Here is an 18,709-nt window from a genome sequence, read left to right on the forward strand (position 1 = left end):
ATGAGATAGTCTCCCCCGCTGCTGTCACCCACACAGCAGGGCAGGTGGCCTGAAAGTTGGTAACGCCTCTGTGCTTTCAGCCGCCAAGCTGAGCCACCAAAGAAGGAGGCCACCACTGCGGGGCCACAGGTGAAGCGAGCAGATGAGTGGAAGGACCCTTGGCGCCGATCCAAGTCTCCCAAGAAGAAACTTGGGGTGTCGGTCTCCCCAAGCCGGGCTCGAAGGCGTCGGAAAACATCAGCCTCATCAGCCTCTGCCTCCAATTCCTCCAGGTAAGGAGGGCTCCTCGGCACCGTCAGCTGAACATTGTTTGCCTCTCTGGGTCAGGTTGGGAACACCCTGGCCCCGCTGTTGCTGTGGCGTTGTTGCCTGAAGACCAGTCAGTGGGACTAACCCAGCGTTTATACGTTTCAGCAAAGAGCACCAGTGCCAAGCAGGACTGACACGGCAACCCCACATGGGGCACGGACCCTGGCGACTGAGCCCAACTGCTCCCAGGGAGTGGCAGGCTACACTGGAGGGAGGGGCACCTGGGTGGTGTGGGAGGACGCACAGACCTGGGCGGGCGAGTCCATCTGTTCCTCCACAGACTGTGGGCCTGAAGCTCTGCTCCTCCTCAGGCAGCCCTGGTCTCAACACACAGGAAGTGGGTTCGGGCCATGAGAACCTGGCTCCCAGAAAGCAGGGGACCGGGGTGGACCCTACGGTACTCCATCAGAACAGGAGGTGTGGGTGGGAAGCCAGGCTTCACAGTGGGTACAGATGGACAGATATAAACACACGTGGCACACGTGAGCTGGGTCAGTGCACATACTCTGGCTCTGTCCACTCAGGCAGTCACCCAGTAACAGTGGGCCCACGCCATGCCCAGGTCTTGATTTCTTTTTTTTTTTTTTTTGAGACGGAGTTTTGCCCTTGTTACCCAGGCTGGAGTGCAATGGCGCGATCTCGGCTCACCGCAACCTCCACCTCCTGGGTTCAGGCAATTCTCCTGCCTCAACCTCCTGAGTAGCTGGGATTACAGGCATGCGTCACCATGCCCAGCTAATTTTTTTGTATTTTTAGTAGAAACGGAGTTTCACTGTGTTGACTAGGATGGTCTCGATCTCTTGACCTCATGATCCACCCGTCTCGGCCTCCCAAAGTGCTGGGATTACAGGCTTGAGCCACCGCGCCCGGCCTAGGTCTTGATTTCTAAACCTCGTTCTCCACTGAGGAGGGATGGGGCTGAAGAGTGTCTGGGCTGAAGAGTGTCTGGGAGAGGCTGTGCACACCTGTGCAGCTGTGTGTCCAGTTCTGCACTGGAGGGCAGCAGCTCAGCACGGGGCGTGCATGGCAGGGGGCCTCTCACCCCCCGCCACACTCCCTCCCGCCCACCCTAGGTCATCTTCTCGGTCATCATCCTACTCTGGCTCTGGCTCATCCCGGTCGCGATCCCGGTCTTCATCCTACAGCTCCTACTCCAGCCGCTCTTCCAGACACAGCTCATTCTCAGGAAGCCGGTCCAGGTTCGTCCCCGGGGCCCTCAGCAGGTGCAGCGAGCATGGGCACCTGTGGATGTGGCCCAAGTCGTACCAGTAGCCACATGGGGTACCAAAAGCCCCTTCTGGCAGCTGAACTAGGGTGGCCAGAGGGTCAGGTCCTGTGTCCCCCACCAAACAGTAGCCTTGCGGGCCCTCATCCTGGTGCAGATGGTGCTGTCACTGAGGGTCACAGCCTGAGATCCTCAAGTTGAGTCCTGACAGGCTGAGGAAGGGGCCAGATGCAGCCCTGTCCTGCGGGTGTTTTTGAGGGAGCCGTGCTGATGCCCTGCTGCCAAGGAGCCTGTGTTCTGCCGTCCTGCACACACCTGAACATGGCACATGCCTCTCAGAGGACCCGCCACTGGGTGCTGACACCTTCCACACTCCAGTCTGCTCTGGGCAGATGACAGAATAGGTCCAGAACTGAAGTTCAGTCTGAGGCCCATACGCGGAAATTGGTGGCCTGTTCCATGGGTCTGGGTGGGTCCTCAGTGGCCTTGGGCTGGTGAAGAAACACCCCCAGGCCCTTCCTCACACCTTTGTTCACTCCCCCAGGTCCCGGTCCTTCTCTTCATCCCCGTCCCCGTCCCCAACACCTTCCCCACATAGACCTTCCATCAGAACCAAGGGGGAGCCAGCCCCACCGCCTGGGAAAGCAGGGTGAGTCCCCGGCCTGTGCGCAGGTCCTGGCGGCCCAGCCTCCAGAGGCTGCAGCTTCTTCCTTCTGTCTCTCTCTCTCTCAATTGCATTTGGCACCACAGAGATGAGGATGCCTCGGGGGTCTGTCCCCAGAGCTGACTGGGCTGGGGGTCACTGGGCACAGCCCCTGTTCTCAAGCTGCCCCTGCACTGCAGTGTTCCCCCCAGACTCCTGGGGACATGGCAGCAGCCCCGGATGTTCTCACGGGATCTGTCTCTCAGCCTGCTCTCCTCACTCCCTGGTGCCTGCAGCTCTCGCCTGTTAGAGGGGAGCCTGGAAGGGCTGCTGGGGGCCTTGAAGCCATTCCCAAGTACTCTGTCACTGATGGGTGGGGAACCATGTCCAGACACGAGCCTGCTCACTTAGCGTCACAGGCATACAGTGTCGTGCCCTGAGGTTTGGGTGCATTTAAAGGGGACATGGGCCAGTGGGGCCTCGTCCACTAGCCCTGCCCTCCCCAAGCTTCCCTGTTTCACAGAGAGAAGTCAGTGAAGAAGCCAGCCCCGCCTCCAGCCCCACCACAGGCCACCAAAACCACTGCTCCTGTCCCCGAGCCCACCAAACCAGGAGACCCCCGCGAAGCCAGGAGGAAGGAGCGGCAAGCCAGGAGCCCCCCAAGGAGGTGAGCGTTCCGGCTCCAGAGCCTAGGGCTTTCTGTGTCCTTGGTGCCACCATGATCATGGCACTTGTGGAAATCCGGAGTGCCAGGGTCCAGAGCCGGGTGGTGGGAGGCACCCCCCAGCAGAGCAGCAGCAGCCAGTGAGCCCTGACCTGGGAACCTGTCCCGCTCCCTCTCTGAGCCTGTTTTTCTGGAGCATGAGGGGGAAAGGACAGCGTGGCAGGGATCACTGGCCATTCCTCCACAGCCCGTCTGCACTAAAAGGTGCTGTCCCTGAGAGAGTGCATTTTTTGAGAAACACTGCCTAAAGGAAAACGGCCCAGGCCCTTTTCCAAGTCGGTGGCAAGGCCAGTCTGAAGCTCAGCTTGCAGGGCTGCTGGTGGGGAGGGAGGCAGTGCCCCGGGAGCCCAGCAATTGCTTCTGTTACAGGCGGACGGTCAGCGGCAGCGGCAGCGGTAGCGGCAGCAGCTACAGCGGCTCCAGCTCCCGATCCAGGTCATTCCCGTCACCTGTGCCTCTGTGTCTCCCTCCCCGTCAGGGACAGGAAGACCCCAGAAGAAGCCAGCCTGTGGGATGGGGAGTCTCCCATAAGCAGGCTGCGGCTGACTCTGGGGCTCCTCTAGGTCTGAGTCACCCTGGTGCCGTGGAAGGCTGTGGTTGAAACTGATGCAGATGGTAAAATGGGCCAGGACTCATGTGATAGGGAGACACCCCCGCCACCCCCGCCACACAGCTTGTGAACTTGAGGGTGCTCAGGTCAGGAGCAGGGGCCTCCACCCTGCTGACTTAATGCCCACCTCCCCAAGAGAGCACCTGCACCTGGGGAGGAGCCGGCAGCTTCCAGCCCAACAGAGGCAGAGGCTGGGCCTGTGGGGCCTGTCACACCCCAGCAAGGGAAGCACCCTGAGGGACTGAGGAAGCCAATAAAAAACATGTAAGAGAATACATGGGAAAGATTCGGGGCCAGGTATGGGGCTCGCACCTGTGATCCCAGCACTTTGGGATGCCAAGGCAGGAGGGTTGCTTGAGCCTAGGACGTGAAGACCAGCCTGAGCAACATGGTGAGACCATCTCCACAGAAAAAGATTTTTTTTTTTTAGAGACAGTTTCATTCTTACTGCCCAGGCTGGTATGCAATGATGCAATCTCGGCTCACTGCAACCTCTGCCTCCTAGGTTCAAGCGATTCTCCTGCCTCAGCCTCCCAAGTAGCTGGGATTACAGGCATGTGCCACCACACCCAGCTAATTTTGTATTTTTAGTGGAGATGGGTTTTCACCATGTTGGTCTGGCTGGTCTCAAACTCCTGACCTCAGGTGATCCGCCCGCCTTGGCCTCCCAAAGTGCTGGGCTTATAGGTGTGAGGCACTGCGCCCAGTCCAAATTGTTTTTAATTAGCTGGGTATAGTGGTATATGCCTTTGGTCCCAGCTACTTGGGAGGTCAAGGTTGCCGTGAGCTGTGATCACACCACTGCATTCTAGCCTGGACGATGGAGTGAGACCCTGTCTCAAAAAAGGAAAACCAAAAAAGGATTTCTGAGGTTTAGTTGTTTTAAAAGAAGACAGTATTGAATCCGTCTTTAGATTCCTTACATAGAACCCTCATTTCTAGGTAGCAGGTAGTATATATATAGTTGTCAGACTTTTTTTTTTTTTATTTGTTTATATTGTTTTTGGAGAGACGTGGCCTTGGCATGTTGTCCAGGCTGGTCTCAAACTCCTGGGGGCTCAAGTGATCCTCCTCCCTTGGTCTCCCAAAGTCCTGGGATTATAGGCATGAGCCACCACGCCTGGCTTAAAATGTTTTTTATTTTTTTCTTTTCAAGATGGAGTCTTGCTCTGCTGCCCAGGCTGGAGTACAGTGGCACAACCTCAGCTCACTGCAGTCTCCGCCTGCTGGGTTCAAGCAATTCTCCTTCCTCAGCCTCCCGAGTAGCTGGGATTACAGGTGCCTGCCACCATGACCAGCTAATTTTTTCTATTTTTAGTAGAGACAGGGTTTCACCATGCTGGCCAGTCTGGTCTCAAACTCTTGACCTCCTGATCCACCCGCCTCAGCCTCCCAAAGTGCTGGGATTATAGGCATGAGCCACCGCGCCCAGCCTAAAATGTTTCTTAATAGGTCTGAAATGTTTTACAGACCTGACTTTTGTAAAAGAAAAAAAATACATTGGTTCTCTCATCCCTCCCCTTGGGAACCCCCTCGCCTGGCCCACGAATCTTGCCCACGTATTCTCAACACCCTCGGGAGATGTGGTTGTGTTTTCCGGAGCAGCAGATGAGCAGGGCGGACTCAGGTGCCCGTCCTGTGTGCTCTGTGTCCACATCAAGTGTGCACCAGAGGAGCCGCAGACCTGCTGTGTCTGTCCATCTGCCGTGTTTTCCTAAGGCATTCCCTGAGACTGCGGAATCGCTCATTGTGTTTTTAATTTCCCTGTGGGCTCAAGCAGTCTCCCTTTTGTCACAGGTGTATAGGCCAGGGACTCTGCTTCAGTTCCACCCTTGCCACTGTTGGCTAGGCTCAGTCCTGTTCCCCTTCCCAACAAGCAGCCTGACAGCCATGGGGATGTCCCCTACTGTGTAGCCCTGGAACTGCCCAAAGTACCCCCAGTATCGCACACTCCATGGGTACATGGTCCATGAATGGACACTGGGTAAAAGTGGACCATGGAGGCGCCAGCGTCTGTGGTTGGACTGTGGCGAGATGTTCTTGTGTGTCCAGGTCCCTGAGCGTAAGCAGCGTCTCCTCAGTGTCCAGCGCCACGTCCAGCAGCAGCTCTGCACACAGCGTGGACTCAGAGGACATGTACGCAGACCTGGCCAGCCCCGTGTCCTCAGCCAGCTCTCGGTCCCCGGCCCCAGCCCAGACCAGGAAGGAGAAAGGTACTTAGGGCTCTGGTGCCTTTGGGGAGCAGCCTGGGGAAGGGAGGAGGGGGAGGACGACGTAGGCACAGCCTTTGCCTGGCTGTTGGTGTGGCCTCGGGAAAATCGCTGGCACCTCCATGACTCCGGATTTATCATTGGCAGGAAAATCTAAGAAAGAAGACGGTGTTAAAGAGGAAAAGCGGAAAAGGGACTCGTCCACACAACCACCCAAATCTGCAAAACCTCCGGCAGCAGGGAAGTCCTCCCAGCAGCCGTCGACACCCCAGCAGGCCCCCTCCGGGCAGCCCCAGCAGGGCACGTTTGTTGCCCACAAGGAGATCAAGTTGACACTGTTGAATAAGGTGAGGGCAAGGGCCCTACTGGTGGCTACCCCAGCGTCTAGGGCTGGGGTCCTTCTTCCTGAGACAGCGTCCTCCTCGGGAACGGAGCCTGAGTGAGGGCCAGTGGGCCTTACAGGTGTCGGTACAGCCTATCACATGTGGGCCGACCCTCCCAGGATGCTCCAGTGCTGCCGGCGCCTCTGTGAACAGAGAGCGTGTTCCCTCTGTGTCCGTGGACAGAGAGTGGGTTCTCTCTGTGTTTGTGGCCACCATTCCCTGCCAGGCAGTCTCAATACAATACAGGAAGCCTCAGTCTGTCCTCTGCCCTCTGCTGGAAGGGCGAGAGGCCTGGCTTGCAGGGATCCCATTTCCTCCTAGAATGGCCTCCATGGGAGCAGAAAAGCCCACAGGGTGCTTCCTGTGGAACACGATAGGCCCCAAGTGCACAGTGTGGGTGCCCTAGGTCTGGGTTATGGAGGCCTCACTCAGGGCCACAGGGTCTCACAGGCATGTGAGGGGATCCTTGGGGTCAGAGCAGGTTACTGGTGATGACTCCTCTGGGGCGAGGACACGGCTGCTGGCTCCTGGCCGGGTTTTCCTCACTGGCCTCTCTCTTTTGTCCCAGGCGGCTGATAAAGGAAGCAGGAAGCGCTATGAACCATCAGACAAGGACAGGCAGAGCCCTCCTCCAGCCAAGCGGGCCAACACATCCCCAGACCGAGGTGAGCCTCCCAGCCCCTAGGGAGCAGGCAGATGGGAGCCTGGCAATGCAGAGGAGCTGTCTCAGACCCTGTTGCTCTTAACAAGTATGGGGAGGGCCCAGGAAATGTCTGAGTTACAGATTGTATCTGCCAATATTTACAGTACTGAAAACTAAAACTAAGAAAAAAATTTAAATTTTGTTTAAAAATAACAGGGCCGGGCATGGTGGCTTGTTCCTGTAATCCCAGCACTTTGGGAGGCCTAGGCAGGCAGACCACTTGAGGTCTTGAGTTCAAGACCAGCCTGGCCAGCATGTTGCAATGCAGTCTCTAGTAAAATACAACAATTAGCCAGGCGTGGTGGTGGGTGCCTGTGACTCCAGCTACTCAGGAGGCTGAGCCCGGAGAATCACTTGAACCCAGGAGGTGGAGGTTTCAATGAGCCGAGATTGCACAACTGCACTCCAGCCTGGGCAACAAAGCAAGACCCTGTCTCAAAAAATAAATAAATAAAAATAATAAATAAATAAAAATAATAAAAATAACAGTAATAGGCTGGGCACAGCGGCTTACACCTGTAATCCCAACACTGTGGGAGGCCAGCGTGGACAGATCATTTGAGATCAGGAGTTCGAGAGCAGCCTGGCCAACATGGTGAAACCCCATCTCTACTGAAACTACAAAAACTAGCCAGGTGTGCTGGTGGGCTCCTGTAATCCCAGCTACTCAGGAGGCTGAGGCAGGAGAATCACTTGAACCTGGGAGGCAGAGTTTACAGTGAGCCAAGATCAGGTGAGACTCTATCTCAAAAAAAACACAAAATAACTAAATACATAAAAATAACAGTAATAGCCGGGCGCGGTGGCTCAAGCCTGTAATCCCAGCACTTTGGGAGGCCGAGGCGGGTGGATCACGAGGTCAAGAGATCGAGACCATCCTGGCCAACATGGTGAAACCCCGTCTCTACTAAAAATACAAAAAATTAGCTGGGCGTGGTGGTGCGTGCCTGTAATCCCAGCTACTCAGGAGGCTGAGGCAGGAGAATTGCCTGAACCCAGGAGGCAGAGGTTGCGGTGAGCTGAGACCGTGCCATTGCACCCCAGCCTGGATAACAAGAGCGAAACTCCGTCTCAAAAAAATAAAATAAAATAAAATAACAGTAATAAACCACTGTATTTTTTTACATGCATGCCATTTTTGCAAAAAACATATTTTCCGAAACAAATGAGCAGGAATTGTGTTGGTTTTTTCTATTTTTGCAAATTGTTTTAAAGTCTGGCTGACAGGAGACCGCTGGACCCTCATGCCTTGTGTGCTCTGGAAACCCTTCCAGCCTCCTGAGGACTCAGTGACAGGGCAGACAGTGTCCATGTTACCGTTGAGCCTCGTAGATCTGAAAGGATCTCGGGCACCCCCAGCCATCCTGACCTCCCCCAGGAGCCGAGGCCCAGATGGAAAGATAGGGAGATTGTCCTGGCTAGCTTCGATGGGTGGAGTGCAAACCAGACAGAGGCGCAGACACTCCCAGACGCAGGGAACAGGCAGGGGCTTCCAGACCCCTTCCCAAGTCGTCCTTTAGGTGTCGGGCGCAGGAGGGGGTACTGCCCTCCTTTGTCCCCAAGCCCGGGGCCTGTGTCCCGTGCAGCTGGCCTGAAAGAGCGTTGCTGTTTTTGCCTGGGGTCAGAGCCAGGGCCCCTGGGGTCCTGCTGACCTTGGTTCACTGGAGCCTTGGGCCTGTGCCGGCCAGTGGTCCCTCCCTGCCTCTCTCACCCCACAGTGTCTGCGGGAAACACTCCCGGTCTCCCAGCTTTGCTTGTGTTTCTTCACTGCCATGTCTTTCTTCTTGTTCCATATTTGAAGACCCACATGATCAGTTTCTTCAGAGCTAGGAAGGAGCTTTGTCTTTCCTCGAGATAGTGGCTGCTCAGTGGAACCTGGAGCCCAGGTTTGGCCTCAGCCTCATTTCCAGATGCATTGGTGCCCACATCTCTCTTCTCTTCTGCTTGGCTCTTGCCTTTTCATCTCTTTATAAAAATGAAGGAAGTGAACTAAGCAGCCTCAGGCTTTAGAAGTGGGTCCCTGGCATCCCCTGTAAACCAGGAAGGTGGTCTCACTCTGTACCTATCACACAGGTTCTCGGGACCGGAAGTCAGGTGGGAGAGTGGGCTCCCCGAAGCCAGAGCGGCAGAGAGGCCAGAACTCCAAAGCCCCTGCAGCCCCATCTGACAGGTGAGTCCCACCCAGGATATGCCCTGGGCACACTGTGGGGGCTAGACCAAGCCTGTCCCTCGGGGAGGCCAGCAGCATCAGGGCCAGCCCTGGGCCAGGCCCGAGGCTCTGCTTAGTTCAGAAGGCAGGAGGGCAGCCCAGGCTGGAGGCATCACTCCAGCTTCTGGCTGAGCAGACAGGGTGAGCAGCAGGGAAGGGCAGCTCCATCCCCACAAACACACTCCTGCCCTGGTCGAGGCTGCCCTCTGCTCCCAGTGCCCTTGGACAGAGTGTGCTGGGCACAGAGGTGGGAAGAAGAGCAGGAGGTTGTGCGGGGCCGGACCAGGCCTGCTTGAGGCAGCATCAGCCCCTGCCTGTCCTGGTGGCCACTGAGGGCGCAGTGGAAGCTCCCCTGCAGGGAGGACCACGTCGCTGCCCTGTCCACCTGCAGATGAGACTCACAGTCTTCCCCACTCGCTTCCAGGAAGCGCCAGCTGTCACCGCAGTCAAAGAGTTCCAGCAAGGTCACCAGTGTGCCTGGCAAAGCCTCGGAACCCGGCGCCGCCGCCAGCACCAAATCAGGGAAGGCCAGCACACTGTCACGGCGGGAGGAGCTGCTGAAGCAGCTGAAGGCCGTGGAGGACGCTATCGCGCGCAAGCGGGCCAAGATCCCCGGGAAGGCATAGGCCGGGCCCCGACCGGACTGGACGTGTTTTTATACATAGGGTAAGCGCAGCCATTTTGGATTTTGCAGTTAATGTCTTATTTTGGCTGTGATTCTTTTTAAAAAGTAAAAAAGAAAAAAAAGTTTCTCAGCTGGAAAAGAAGCCACAGAGGAAATGATGCCGCTGAATCCCAGCCTCCCTCCTCAGAGCAGAAGTCCCGCCGGACAGACAGACACCGACAGCGCTAGTGACCAGCACGGTTCTCATGTAAATTACAAGCCCCAGCCGCCAGCCCCGCCGTCTCTTCCTCCTCCACCATCTTCTTCCCTGGCCCCAGTCAGGCCCGAGGAGCCCCTACTCTGGGTCCCTGGCTCTGGGTCCAGGCAGCCAGGCCCCCTCCTGAGCCGAGAAACGGAACACCTCGTGAACCACTGGTGGCACCACCTCCTCCTCACCCGCCCCCGGATCAAAAATATATATATATTCTCGACTAAAGTCTGATCAGGAAATACCTCTTGTCTTTTATTTTAAGCATCAAATTGTTTTAGTTGATTTAAAAAGGAAAAAATACAGAAAAGACCAAAAAAAGACCAAGGGTATTGTTGGGGCGTCTGTCTAATGTGGAGGGTCTTTTTTTGAGGGGTCTCCTAAAATAAAATATTTTGATAAGCAGCTGGTCCTTGCCCTCATGGTGTGTGTGCCCTCTGCCCATGAGCAGCTGGGGCTGCCTCTGCTGCACACTGCACTCGGCCAGGCGCTCAGGAGCGGCTGGAGGGTGAGGGTGTGGCCTGGCTCATCCCCCACCACCTGCCCGAAGGACCCACCCTGGGGCAGGTCCGGCCTTCAGACCCAGCCGGGAGGTTGGGGGGGGGGGGGCACAGTGCCTCAGTTTCCCCACTTGTGGGGCTGGGCTGGCACCCATGCTGCTCCCCCTGGGCTGTGCTGGGGCTTCCTTGGTCCATGAGGTGGAGGCACCTTCCCTGCACGGGCCATGGTGCTGGAGGCCGAGGGTTCAGGGCCAGCTGCCAGCCCCCAGTGTGATGCCCCATTCCACAGCAGGGGCCACAGGCGGAGCCCCCAGGACCCCTGCTGCTGCTCCCTGCTCTCCCCCTTGAGAGCCACGGGCCTGTGCCCCGGCAGAGGCCTCCCAAGCACACTCCAAGACCTCCTTTAATCAAATTCAAGTAGCCACGGTGTGGTGCCCAGGCCTGCTGCCGACCCATGTCTCTCATCTGCTACCTGACACGAGGCTCGGGACACAGGCCCCGAGAGCGAGCTCCCTCCCTCCCCCAGGGAGGCAGCCACCTGCACTTGTGTTCCCGACATGACCTGCGTCCCAGCTGCTCTCCCCTTGGATGAAATGGCAGTTCGAGCATGGGCAGAGGAGCTGCGCATGAGCGAGCACTGCAGACCGCCCGTGTGCTCCGGAGGGGACTTTCCCGTTTGATGTCCACGTCCCTCCCACATGGCAGCCCACGCAATTCATCACGTCCCAGCGGCCTGGATCCTGTGTTGGGGCAATTTTTTTAGGCTTACCCGATTTGCTGTCAGGTCAAAGCCAGGTGCAGAGGGAATTCCCATTCTCTGAAGAGGGTGGACTTCAAGGCCACAGAGCTGGGGGCCAGGCCACCCTGGGTGCCAGCCTGTCATCTGTGGGCTGCACCACCAGGGCTGGAGGCCAGGAGATGCACTCTGCCCCGTGTAGGGCACCTCCAGCCAGCACCTGCAGTCACTGCGTTTCTGAAGTCCAGGAGCGGACAGGTGAGCCCACCACAGCCCCCCTGTGGACTGGGGAGTCCCGTCTGTGGCTGGTCAGCCTCTGGCCACAGCCCTGGGCACCTGAGTCTGGAGCTAGGTGTCAACTCGAAACAGGTGGCAGCAGACCCTGGGCTCTGGAGCTCTTGGACGCCAGTACACAGGGGCCTGTTCCAGGAGGGGAACTCTGCCCCCATAGGGTCTAGTGGAGAGGGCGTTCAGCCAGGCAGCTGGGAAGGACAGCCTTGCATGATGGGCATCCTCAGGTGTCCACGCCCTCCAGGGACATCCTCCTCCGGTTGGTTGGCGCACACATCCCCGCTCCCCACGCAGTGCCTGGAAAGCCTCTGTGGGGTTCTGGCAACAATGGCACCCGCCCTCCAGTCCCCTCCCAGGGGGTGCCCCAGGGCCTCTGCCCACAGCCCCTCCTCCACAGCCACACTCCCACCCACCGATTTGGTGGGGCTTTGGCTGGGCAGGAGGATGGAGAGAGGCGGCGGCCCTAGAGGGGCCTACACGTGTCAGGGGTGGCAGGAAGGCTGAGGCCCATGAGGCCACTCCTGCCAGGGAAAACCCATGGGGAGGGTCGTCATGCCACAGGGAGGGGCCCTCTGCTGCCCCAGCCCATGTCTCAAGATGATTTTGCTCCCCCATGGGGCCAACAGTGCCCCAACCTGCCTATGTGGTTGTAGGAGCTGGCTGTGCGTGACCTGCTGTGCGCCTGCACCTTGATGTTTGGGGAAGGCCCTGCAGAGCCCAGCTGCTTCCTCTCTGCCTGGTGCCCCTGGCCCCCCCCACCTCGCCCCTCAGGGCAGCTAAAGGGCTCCAGCCATGGGTCCCTCCTTGCCTGCATCTAGAGGGCATCTCCCTTGCTGCGTGTCCTGGGGTCTCAGCTGCCTCTGACCCGTCCGGCTCTGGCTCTGCGTTTGTCTGAGGTCCCTCGCTCTGCATAGCCCGACTAGGGTCCCCGGGGCGCGGCCTGCTGGGGGCGGGCCAGGATGTGGTTCCAGAGCCGGCCTGTCTGGGTCTCCACCTCTGGGCCGCCCTCCAGCCTTCCTACTGCCGATTTTCCAGTCTTGCCCAACCCGGTTATTTCTGCCCTTGCCTCAGCCACCCGCAGGAGCACCAGCTGCCCTGGGTCCTCCTGTCTTCTGTGCCCACGAGACCCCTTGCCCCACCCAGCCTGCAGGTCCCTCCAGTCTCCTAGGCTTGGCTTCCAGGCCATCTGACCCTGGGACAGCGCTAGGAGCCAGCAGAAGGTGGGGAGATGGGTCTCTGGCACTGTCCCATGGTACAGCCCGTGCCCCAGGGTCCGGCCATCCCACCTCAGAGCCAGAGCAGAGCGTGGATGGGGCGACGCCGCTGGGAAGAAGGCCGCCCAGGTCAGAGGAGGAAGGCTGGCTGGAGCGAGTCCACTGGGGGTCTGCCTTCTTCCTTGCTCCCTGGGCACGGCGTAGGATGGGGGACCGCAGCTGAGGGTTAGGGGACAGGGAAGACACCCCTGTGCCTGGGTACTCCTCTCCCTCTGCTCGCTCATTCCCTCCCTCCGCCCCCACCCACTGGATCACCCCTGCCGAACTTACCCACCCAGCCATTTAACCTCCTCAGGCAGATCAGGTCCTACCCCAGGGAACAGTGTGTGGCCATGTGGCACAGACCTGTGCCCCGTGCCAGGAGGGAGGGTCACCAGCTCCCCCTGGGAATGAGAGCAAGGGTAGCAGGCCGAGGTGGAGGGCGTCTCCCTCTCCCCCTCTTTTCCTGGCCTCTTCCTCCATTCCCACGGGCCCCTCCCCTCCCACTTCCTCTCTTTCTTGGGTATGGTTGAGCAGGTTTCGCACTGCACAAGGGCTCCCAGCAGAGGACAAGGACTGACATCAGCTTGTGCTTCCCCCAACCATGCATGAAGGCACCCTAGGGATCATGGACCACAGGAGCTCCAACCCTCCCTCCTCAAGATCCCCCATCTGGCAAGCCCTGCAGCCCAAACCCCAAGCCACATCTCTGCAGGTTGGGCAGAAGCACAGAGCGCTGGGGAGATCCAGGCCTGGCCAGGCCGAGCGTGGTAACTTGTCAGGGTTTGCACAAAACGTCTTGGGCCCCAGCTGCAGGCCCCTCAGGATGTTTCCCAAGAGGCTTCCCTGGGCCCCCCTCTGTGGCAGGAGAAGCAGCCCAGGGGCTGCTTCGAAGGTCTCAGCCCAGGCAAGGCCCCTGAAGATGCCAGAGCCAGGGAGGGGCCCAGCCCCCTCCCTGGGGCTGTGCTTGGCATGCAGAGGTTGGGGATCCCAACACCCCCTCCCCGGGGCTGCGCTTGGCATGCAGAGGTTGGGGGTCCCGACACCCCCTCCCCGGGGCTGTGCTTGGCGTGCAGAGGTTGAGGGGTCTTGAGTTTTTGTCCCCAGAACAGTGGCTGAGTGGACCCTGGAGAAAAGACAAACCCAGCCCCCCCTACCCCGCACACCACTGGCTCCACCCTGTCTCACAGCAGTAAGTGCTTGTTAGCCCCCAGCCGGCAGGCGCTGAGGACCCAGCCTGCACACACATTGGTATCAGACCCCAGCTCCAGAGCCTTGTGGAATAAACTTCTGCCGTTTCACCCCCCACTGTCTGTGGTACACGGTTAGCACAGCCCTAGAAAACCAGCGGTTAGTGAGCTCCCGTCATAGGAGGTATGCAAGCAGAGGGCACTGTAGAAGGAGCAGCCCTGGGGACTCCAGCAGTCCGTCTCTGATTCTTCCCAGATCGTCAGCCCTGAGGCATGGCCTCCTTCACCCCTGAAGGCCCAGGGCAGACGAGCCCAAAGGGACATAGCCAAGAGGAGGTGCTGGAGGGCCCAGGGGTCCTTCTCCTGTCACCGAGAGGGGTCCCAGCGCCACCTCAGCCCTCCCCACTTGCGGGCTTTTGTGTTCGGAGAGGCTGAGGTTTTACGCTGAGAGGGCGCCTCTGTGGAGCATATCTGCACCATGGCGGGAAGGAAAGGCCGGTGGCACATGAGTACCCTCACCCCACAGCTAAGGGGACCACAGCGGACAGACCCCCACACCTTCAGGGGCCCTGGGGACCCCAGGGGAACCCGCTCCACATGACATCAGTCCCCCAACATTCAAAACTTCCTGAGATCTGGCCCCAGCTCTCCCCTTTCCAGGGAAACAAAGGCACGTCTGGCACCCCCGCCCCAGCAAGCCTCACTGAGCAAGGGGGACAAGGGTGGCTCCTGGCCCCGCTGTCAAAAATCTTCCTGCATGCACTGCTCCTCAGCTCCCAGAGTCCTCATACCTCCAGCTGAGACTTGTTAGCTTGAGCTTTTTTCCCAATGAAACCGAAGAAGCCCAACAGAGACATGAAGACCAGGCCGCTTCCCCAGGCTCCTCAGGGACCTCTCCCTGCTGGGGGAAGGGGGCAATGAGCCCACCTAATCTTGGTGATCTCAGCTAAAACATCGAACCGCCCTCGGCCCCCTAGCAGGAGACAGGAAGCTGCAGAGGCTGCAGAAGCCCCCATCATCATCACGTCCAAACGCAAAACACAAGCTGAATCAGCAGGGTGCTGACATCGGAGACGCAAGCAGAAACCCTCTTACAGGAGGTTCAAGGCCGGGGTCACGCCTGTAATCCCAGCACTTTGGGAGGCCGAGGCGGGTGGATCATGAAGTCAGGAGATCAAGACCATCCTGGCTAACATGGCGAAACCCTGTATCTACTAAAAACACAAAAAAATTAGCTGGGCTTGGTGGCGCATGCCTGTAGTCCCAGCTATTCAGGAGGCTGAGGCAGGAGAATCGCTTGAACCTGGGAGGCAGATGTTGCAGTGAGTCAAGACTGCACCACTGCGCTCCAGCATGGGTGACAGAGCGAGACTCCGTCTTAAAAAAAACAAAAGGTTTGCCGGGCGCGGTGGCTCAAGCCTGTAATCCCAGCACTTTGGGAGGCCGAGGCGGGTGGATCACAAGGTCAAGAGATCGAAACCATCCTGGTCAACATGGTGAAACCCCGTCTCTACTAAAATACAAAAAAAAAATTAGCTGGGCATGGTGGCGAGCGCCTGTAATCCCAGCTACTCAGGAGGCTGAGGCAGGAGAATTGCCTGAACCCAGGAGGCGGAGGTTGCGGTGAGCCGAGATGGCGCCATTGCACTCCAGCCTGGGTAACAAGAGCGAAACTCTGTCTCAAAAAAAAAAAAAAAAAAAAAAGGTTTGAAAATGTCAGACAAGGAGGCACCCTGGGCAGACGCTCAGGCAGGGCAGAGTCTCTCTTGGGGGAGGAGAGTAACAGGACGGAGCTCCGAGGGGCTCCTCGCGCTTTGTGTCCTGATGCCGCAGGTGGGACTGCAGGGACCAGAGGAGGAAATGCTCCAGCTGGGCACTTCCTGAGGAGGAAGTGGTGCCGGAATTTCCCCCAGGTGTGGCCGGCCTCAGGTATAAGAGCGGCCACTGCCAGGTGTGCGGTCAGGTGCACCTGTGGGATTGCCGCCAAGCCCAGCTTGTCCTGCTGCCACCACCATGAGGGTGAGCCTGTTGCCCCTCCACACACCACTTGGAGGGATGCCACTTGGGTGGCGAAGCCTGGGCTGGAAGCAGCTGAGCCCTGGGATGGGGATGTTGGGATGGGGTCTAGGAAACTCCTAAAGCTGGGGTGGGGGCAGCGATACACTCACTCCTCAGAGCTCTGGCATGGGTGTCAGGCTGAAGGGCTAGCCTCTCTGGGCTTCAGTTTCCCCCTCTACAGAGGGAGGGCTGTACCCCATCTGGCCCCGGGGAACAAGGAAAGCTGGGGTGGAAGTTAGGTACCCCTGCCCTGGGCACCCCTAACCACCCACCTGCCTGTTTCCCCAGCTCCTCCCTGGCCTCCTGTTTCTGACCTGGCTGCACACATGCCTGGCCCACCACAACCCCTCCCTTAGGGGGCACCTCCACACTCACGGGACCCCACGCTGCTACTCGGCTGAGGAACTGCCTGGAGGCCAGGCCCCCCCACACCTGCTGGCTCGAGGTGCCAAGTGGGGGCAGGCTTTGCCTGTAGCCCTGGTGTCCAGCCTGGAGGCAGCAGGCCACCAGAGGAAGTATGAGGGGTCCTCGGCTGCAACCCAGTGCCCGGTGCTGCGTCCAGAGGAGCTGTTGGAGGCGGACACCCACCAGCGCTCCATCTCACCCTGGAGATACCGGTGAGGGCCTGGGGGTCCTGATGTGGCACGGGGCTGCCCCTCCCTGGCAGGGCCCCAGCTGCCTGCAGAGCTCTCTGCATCTCAGTGGTTCTCACCTGTCAGGTGGGCGTAGCCACCTGAGCTCATCCCTCCAGCCCTGCTGACCTGGGTGGCTGCTGCTTCTTTCTGCCATCCTCTGCCTGCCACTGTCCTTGGTGGTCAGGGTCCCCTGGGAAAATTCTGGGCCCCCCACCTGAGCTCCTGTGGAAGTGGGGCTGGGCGACGAAGTGGGAGAGAGGCTCCTGGAGACCTCCAGCCTCTGCGGTGTGCTGCTGAATCACCACCACGTATGAGCCAGACTATCCAGCCCCCAGACTGGACACATGGGTTCCCCAGAGGGCACCCCCTATTTATGTGTATTTATTGTTATTTATACCCTGGGCCTGCGGGGGAGGCTGTGCTCCCCCGACACTGCCCTCGGGGTCCTGGGCAGGGACAGAGCTCTCAGCAGCTGGTGGATCAGGGAGATGGGCATCCTCCAACCCGTGTGACTCGGCCCTCACCGCCTCGGGTCCGGTCCCGAGCACACAGGGAGGGGCCCTGAGGGGAGAGGGGGCTGAGGAGGTGAGGGTAGGGCCGGGGACTCACTGTGCCCCCAATCCCACAGCGTGGACACGGACGGGGACCGCTACCCGCAGAAGCTGGCCTTCGCCGAGTGCCTATGCGGAGGCTGCATTGACGCCCGGACAGGCCGAGAGACAGCTGCGCTCAACTCCGTGCGACTTCTCCAGAGCCTGCTGGTGCTGCGCCGCCAGCCCTGCTCCCTCCATGGCGTGGGACCCCCGACCCCCGGGGCCTTCGCCTTCCACGCTGAGTTCATCCGCGTGCCCGTCGGCTGCACCTGTGTGCTTCCTCGGTCAGTGTGACCGCCCCGGCCCTGGAGCCCCCAGACTGGACACATGGGCTCCCCAGAGGGCACCCCCTATTTATGTGTATTTATTATTTATACCCTGGGCCTGCAGGGGAGGCTGTGCTCCCCCCACACTGCCCTTGGGGTCCTGGGCAGGGACAGAGCTCTGGCAGCTGGCGGATCAGGGAGATGGGCATCCTCCGGGTCTGGAGGGTGGCCCCCACCATTCTCCGCATCTCCAGCCTCTGGTTGGGACTAGAAGGAGCTCAGCACCTCTTCTGGCCCTTAAAACCACAGCCACAGAAAAGCTGTCCCGTGGCCACCTGTACCGTGGCCCCACCCCCTGGACTTCCCTCACCCACCACTGGCCTCAGGCCCCCCCGGCTCCCTCTTCCCAACCTCCCTGGAAGTACCTCTGTTTCTTAAACAATTATTTAAGTGTACATGTATTATTAAACTGATGAACACATCCTCAGACGCCCGTTCAGCGGGCCACATTCAGTGGGATGGACGTTCTCCTGCTCACCCTGGCCCAGGCCAGCCACTGACCCAGTTCTGGGGCATTCTTCCAGAAAGGCCTCTGCAGCAGTGAGTGGGGCATGCAGGTGGGACTGAGCCCTAACCTGGGGGAGCACAGGTGTCCCTGCTCTGCCCACACGTGGTCTCTGAGGATACTCCAGGAACCGGGATGAGCCTCCTTCCCCGAAGCCAAGGCTTGAGCCCCATCCTTTGTAATGACGGGGAGCGCCTAGGGGCACCATCTCGGCCCCCACAGCAGGAGCCTCTGAGGATGAGCTGCCAGCACCCTTGGCTCCGGAGCCCAAGGCCATGGGCCCAAGTCTTCCTGGTGTAGATCAACAGCCAACGCCAAGACGCCCCTCCTGAGGGAGAACTAGCCGCGCAGGGCCCAGGGGCTGTTGGAGACTTTTTTTTTTTTTTTTTTTTTTTTGAGACAGAGTCTCACTGTGTTGCCCAGGCTGGAGTGCAGTGGCATGATCTCGGCTCGCTGCAACCTCCGCCTCCCGGGCTCAAGCAATTCTCTGCCTCAGCCTCCCAAGCAGCTGTGATTATAGGCATCTGCCACCACGCCCAGCTAATTTTTGTATTTTTAGTAGAGATGGGGTTTTAACAACTTGGCCAAACTGATCTTGAAGTCCTGACCTTGCGATCCACCTGCCTCGGCATGAGCACTGTGCGCCAGGCCCTCTGTTGCAGATTTTAGTTACGGAGTCCCAGAGTGAGCAGCCTCAGTTGTGGAAAGGGGGCCCAGGCCTGTGGCAGTCTCAG

General features: G+C 58.9%; 2 protein-coding genes and 1 long non-coding RNA gene across 4 annotated transcripts in view; 2 read left to right on the plus strand and 1 right to left on the minus strand.

The window, feature by feature from the left end:
* Positions 1-10,132, plus strand: part of ZC3H18 (zinc finger CCCH-type containing 18) — a 68,084-nt gene extending 57,952 nt beyond the window's left edge. For both annotated transcript variants that reach the window (XM_039459870.2, XM_039459871.2), the window contains 10 exons: positions 81-272; positions 1,383-1,508; positions 2,079-2,183; positions 2,701-2,844; positions 3,271-3,336; positions 5,564-5,724; positions 5,869-6,068; positions 6,673-6,769; positions 8,881-8,977; positions 9,441-10,132. In XM_039459870.2, coding sequence (XP_039315804.1) covers positions 81-272; positions 1,383-1,508; positions 2,079-2,183; positions 2,701-2,844; positions 3,271-3,336; positions 5,564-5,724; positions 5,869-6,068; positions 6,673-6,769; positions 8,881-8,977; positions 9,441-9,642 — 1,390 coding nt within the window. In that variant the 3' untranslated portion in view covers positions 9,643-10,132. The remainder of the gene's footprint in view (positions 1-80; positions 273-1,382; positions 1,509-2,078; positions 2,184-2,700; positions 2,845-3,270; positions 3,337-5,563; positions 5,725-5,868; positions 6,069-6,672; positions 6,770-8,880; positions 8,978-9,440) is intronic.
* Positions 5,719-11,247, minus strand: LOC141584877 (uncharacterized). Its single transcript, XR_012518146.1, has 3 exons — positions 11,158-11,247; positions 6,553-6,676; positions 5,719-5,874 (listed from the first exon to the last, which is right to left on the minus strand). It is a non-coding gene; the product is annotated as an uncharacterized LOC141584877 (long non-coding RNA).
* A 1,387-nt stretch (positions 11,248-12,634) lies between these two features.
* IL17C (interleukin 17C) lies at positions 12,635-17,939 on the plus strand. Its single transcript, XM_010333757.3, has 3 exons — positions 12,635-15,877; positions 16,205-16,533; positions 17,180-17,939. The coding sequence occupies exons 1-3, from the start codon at positions 15,872-15,874 to the stop codon at positions 17,436-17,438; spliced, it is 594 nt and encodes a 197-aa protein (XP_010332059.1). The 5' UTR covers positions 12,635-15,871; the 3' UTR covers positions 17,439-17,939.
* The last annotated feature ends 770 nt before the right edge of the window (positions 17,940-18,709 follow it).

Source organism: Saimiri boliviensis, chromosome 1 (assembly GCF_048565385.1).
Source record: "Saimiri boliviensis isolate mSaiBol1 chromosome 1, mSaiBol1.pri, whole genome shotgun sequence".
In the NCBI taxonomy this organism is placed as follows: domain Eukaryota; kingdom Metazoa; phylum Chordata; class Mammalia; order Primates; family Cebidae; genus Saimiri; species Saimiri boliviensis.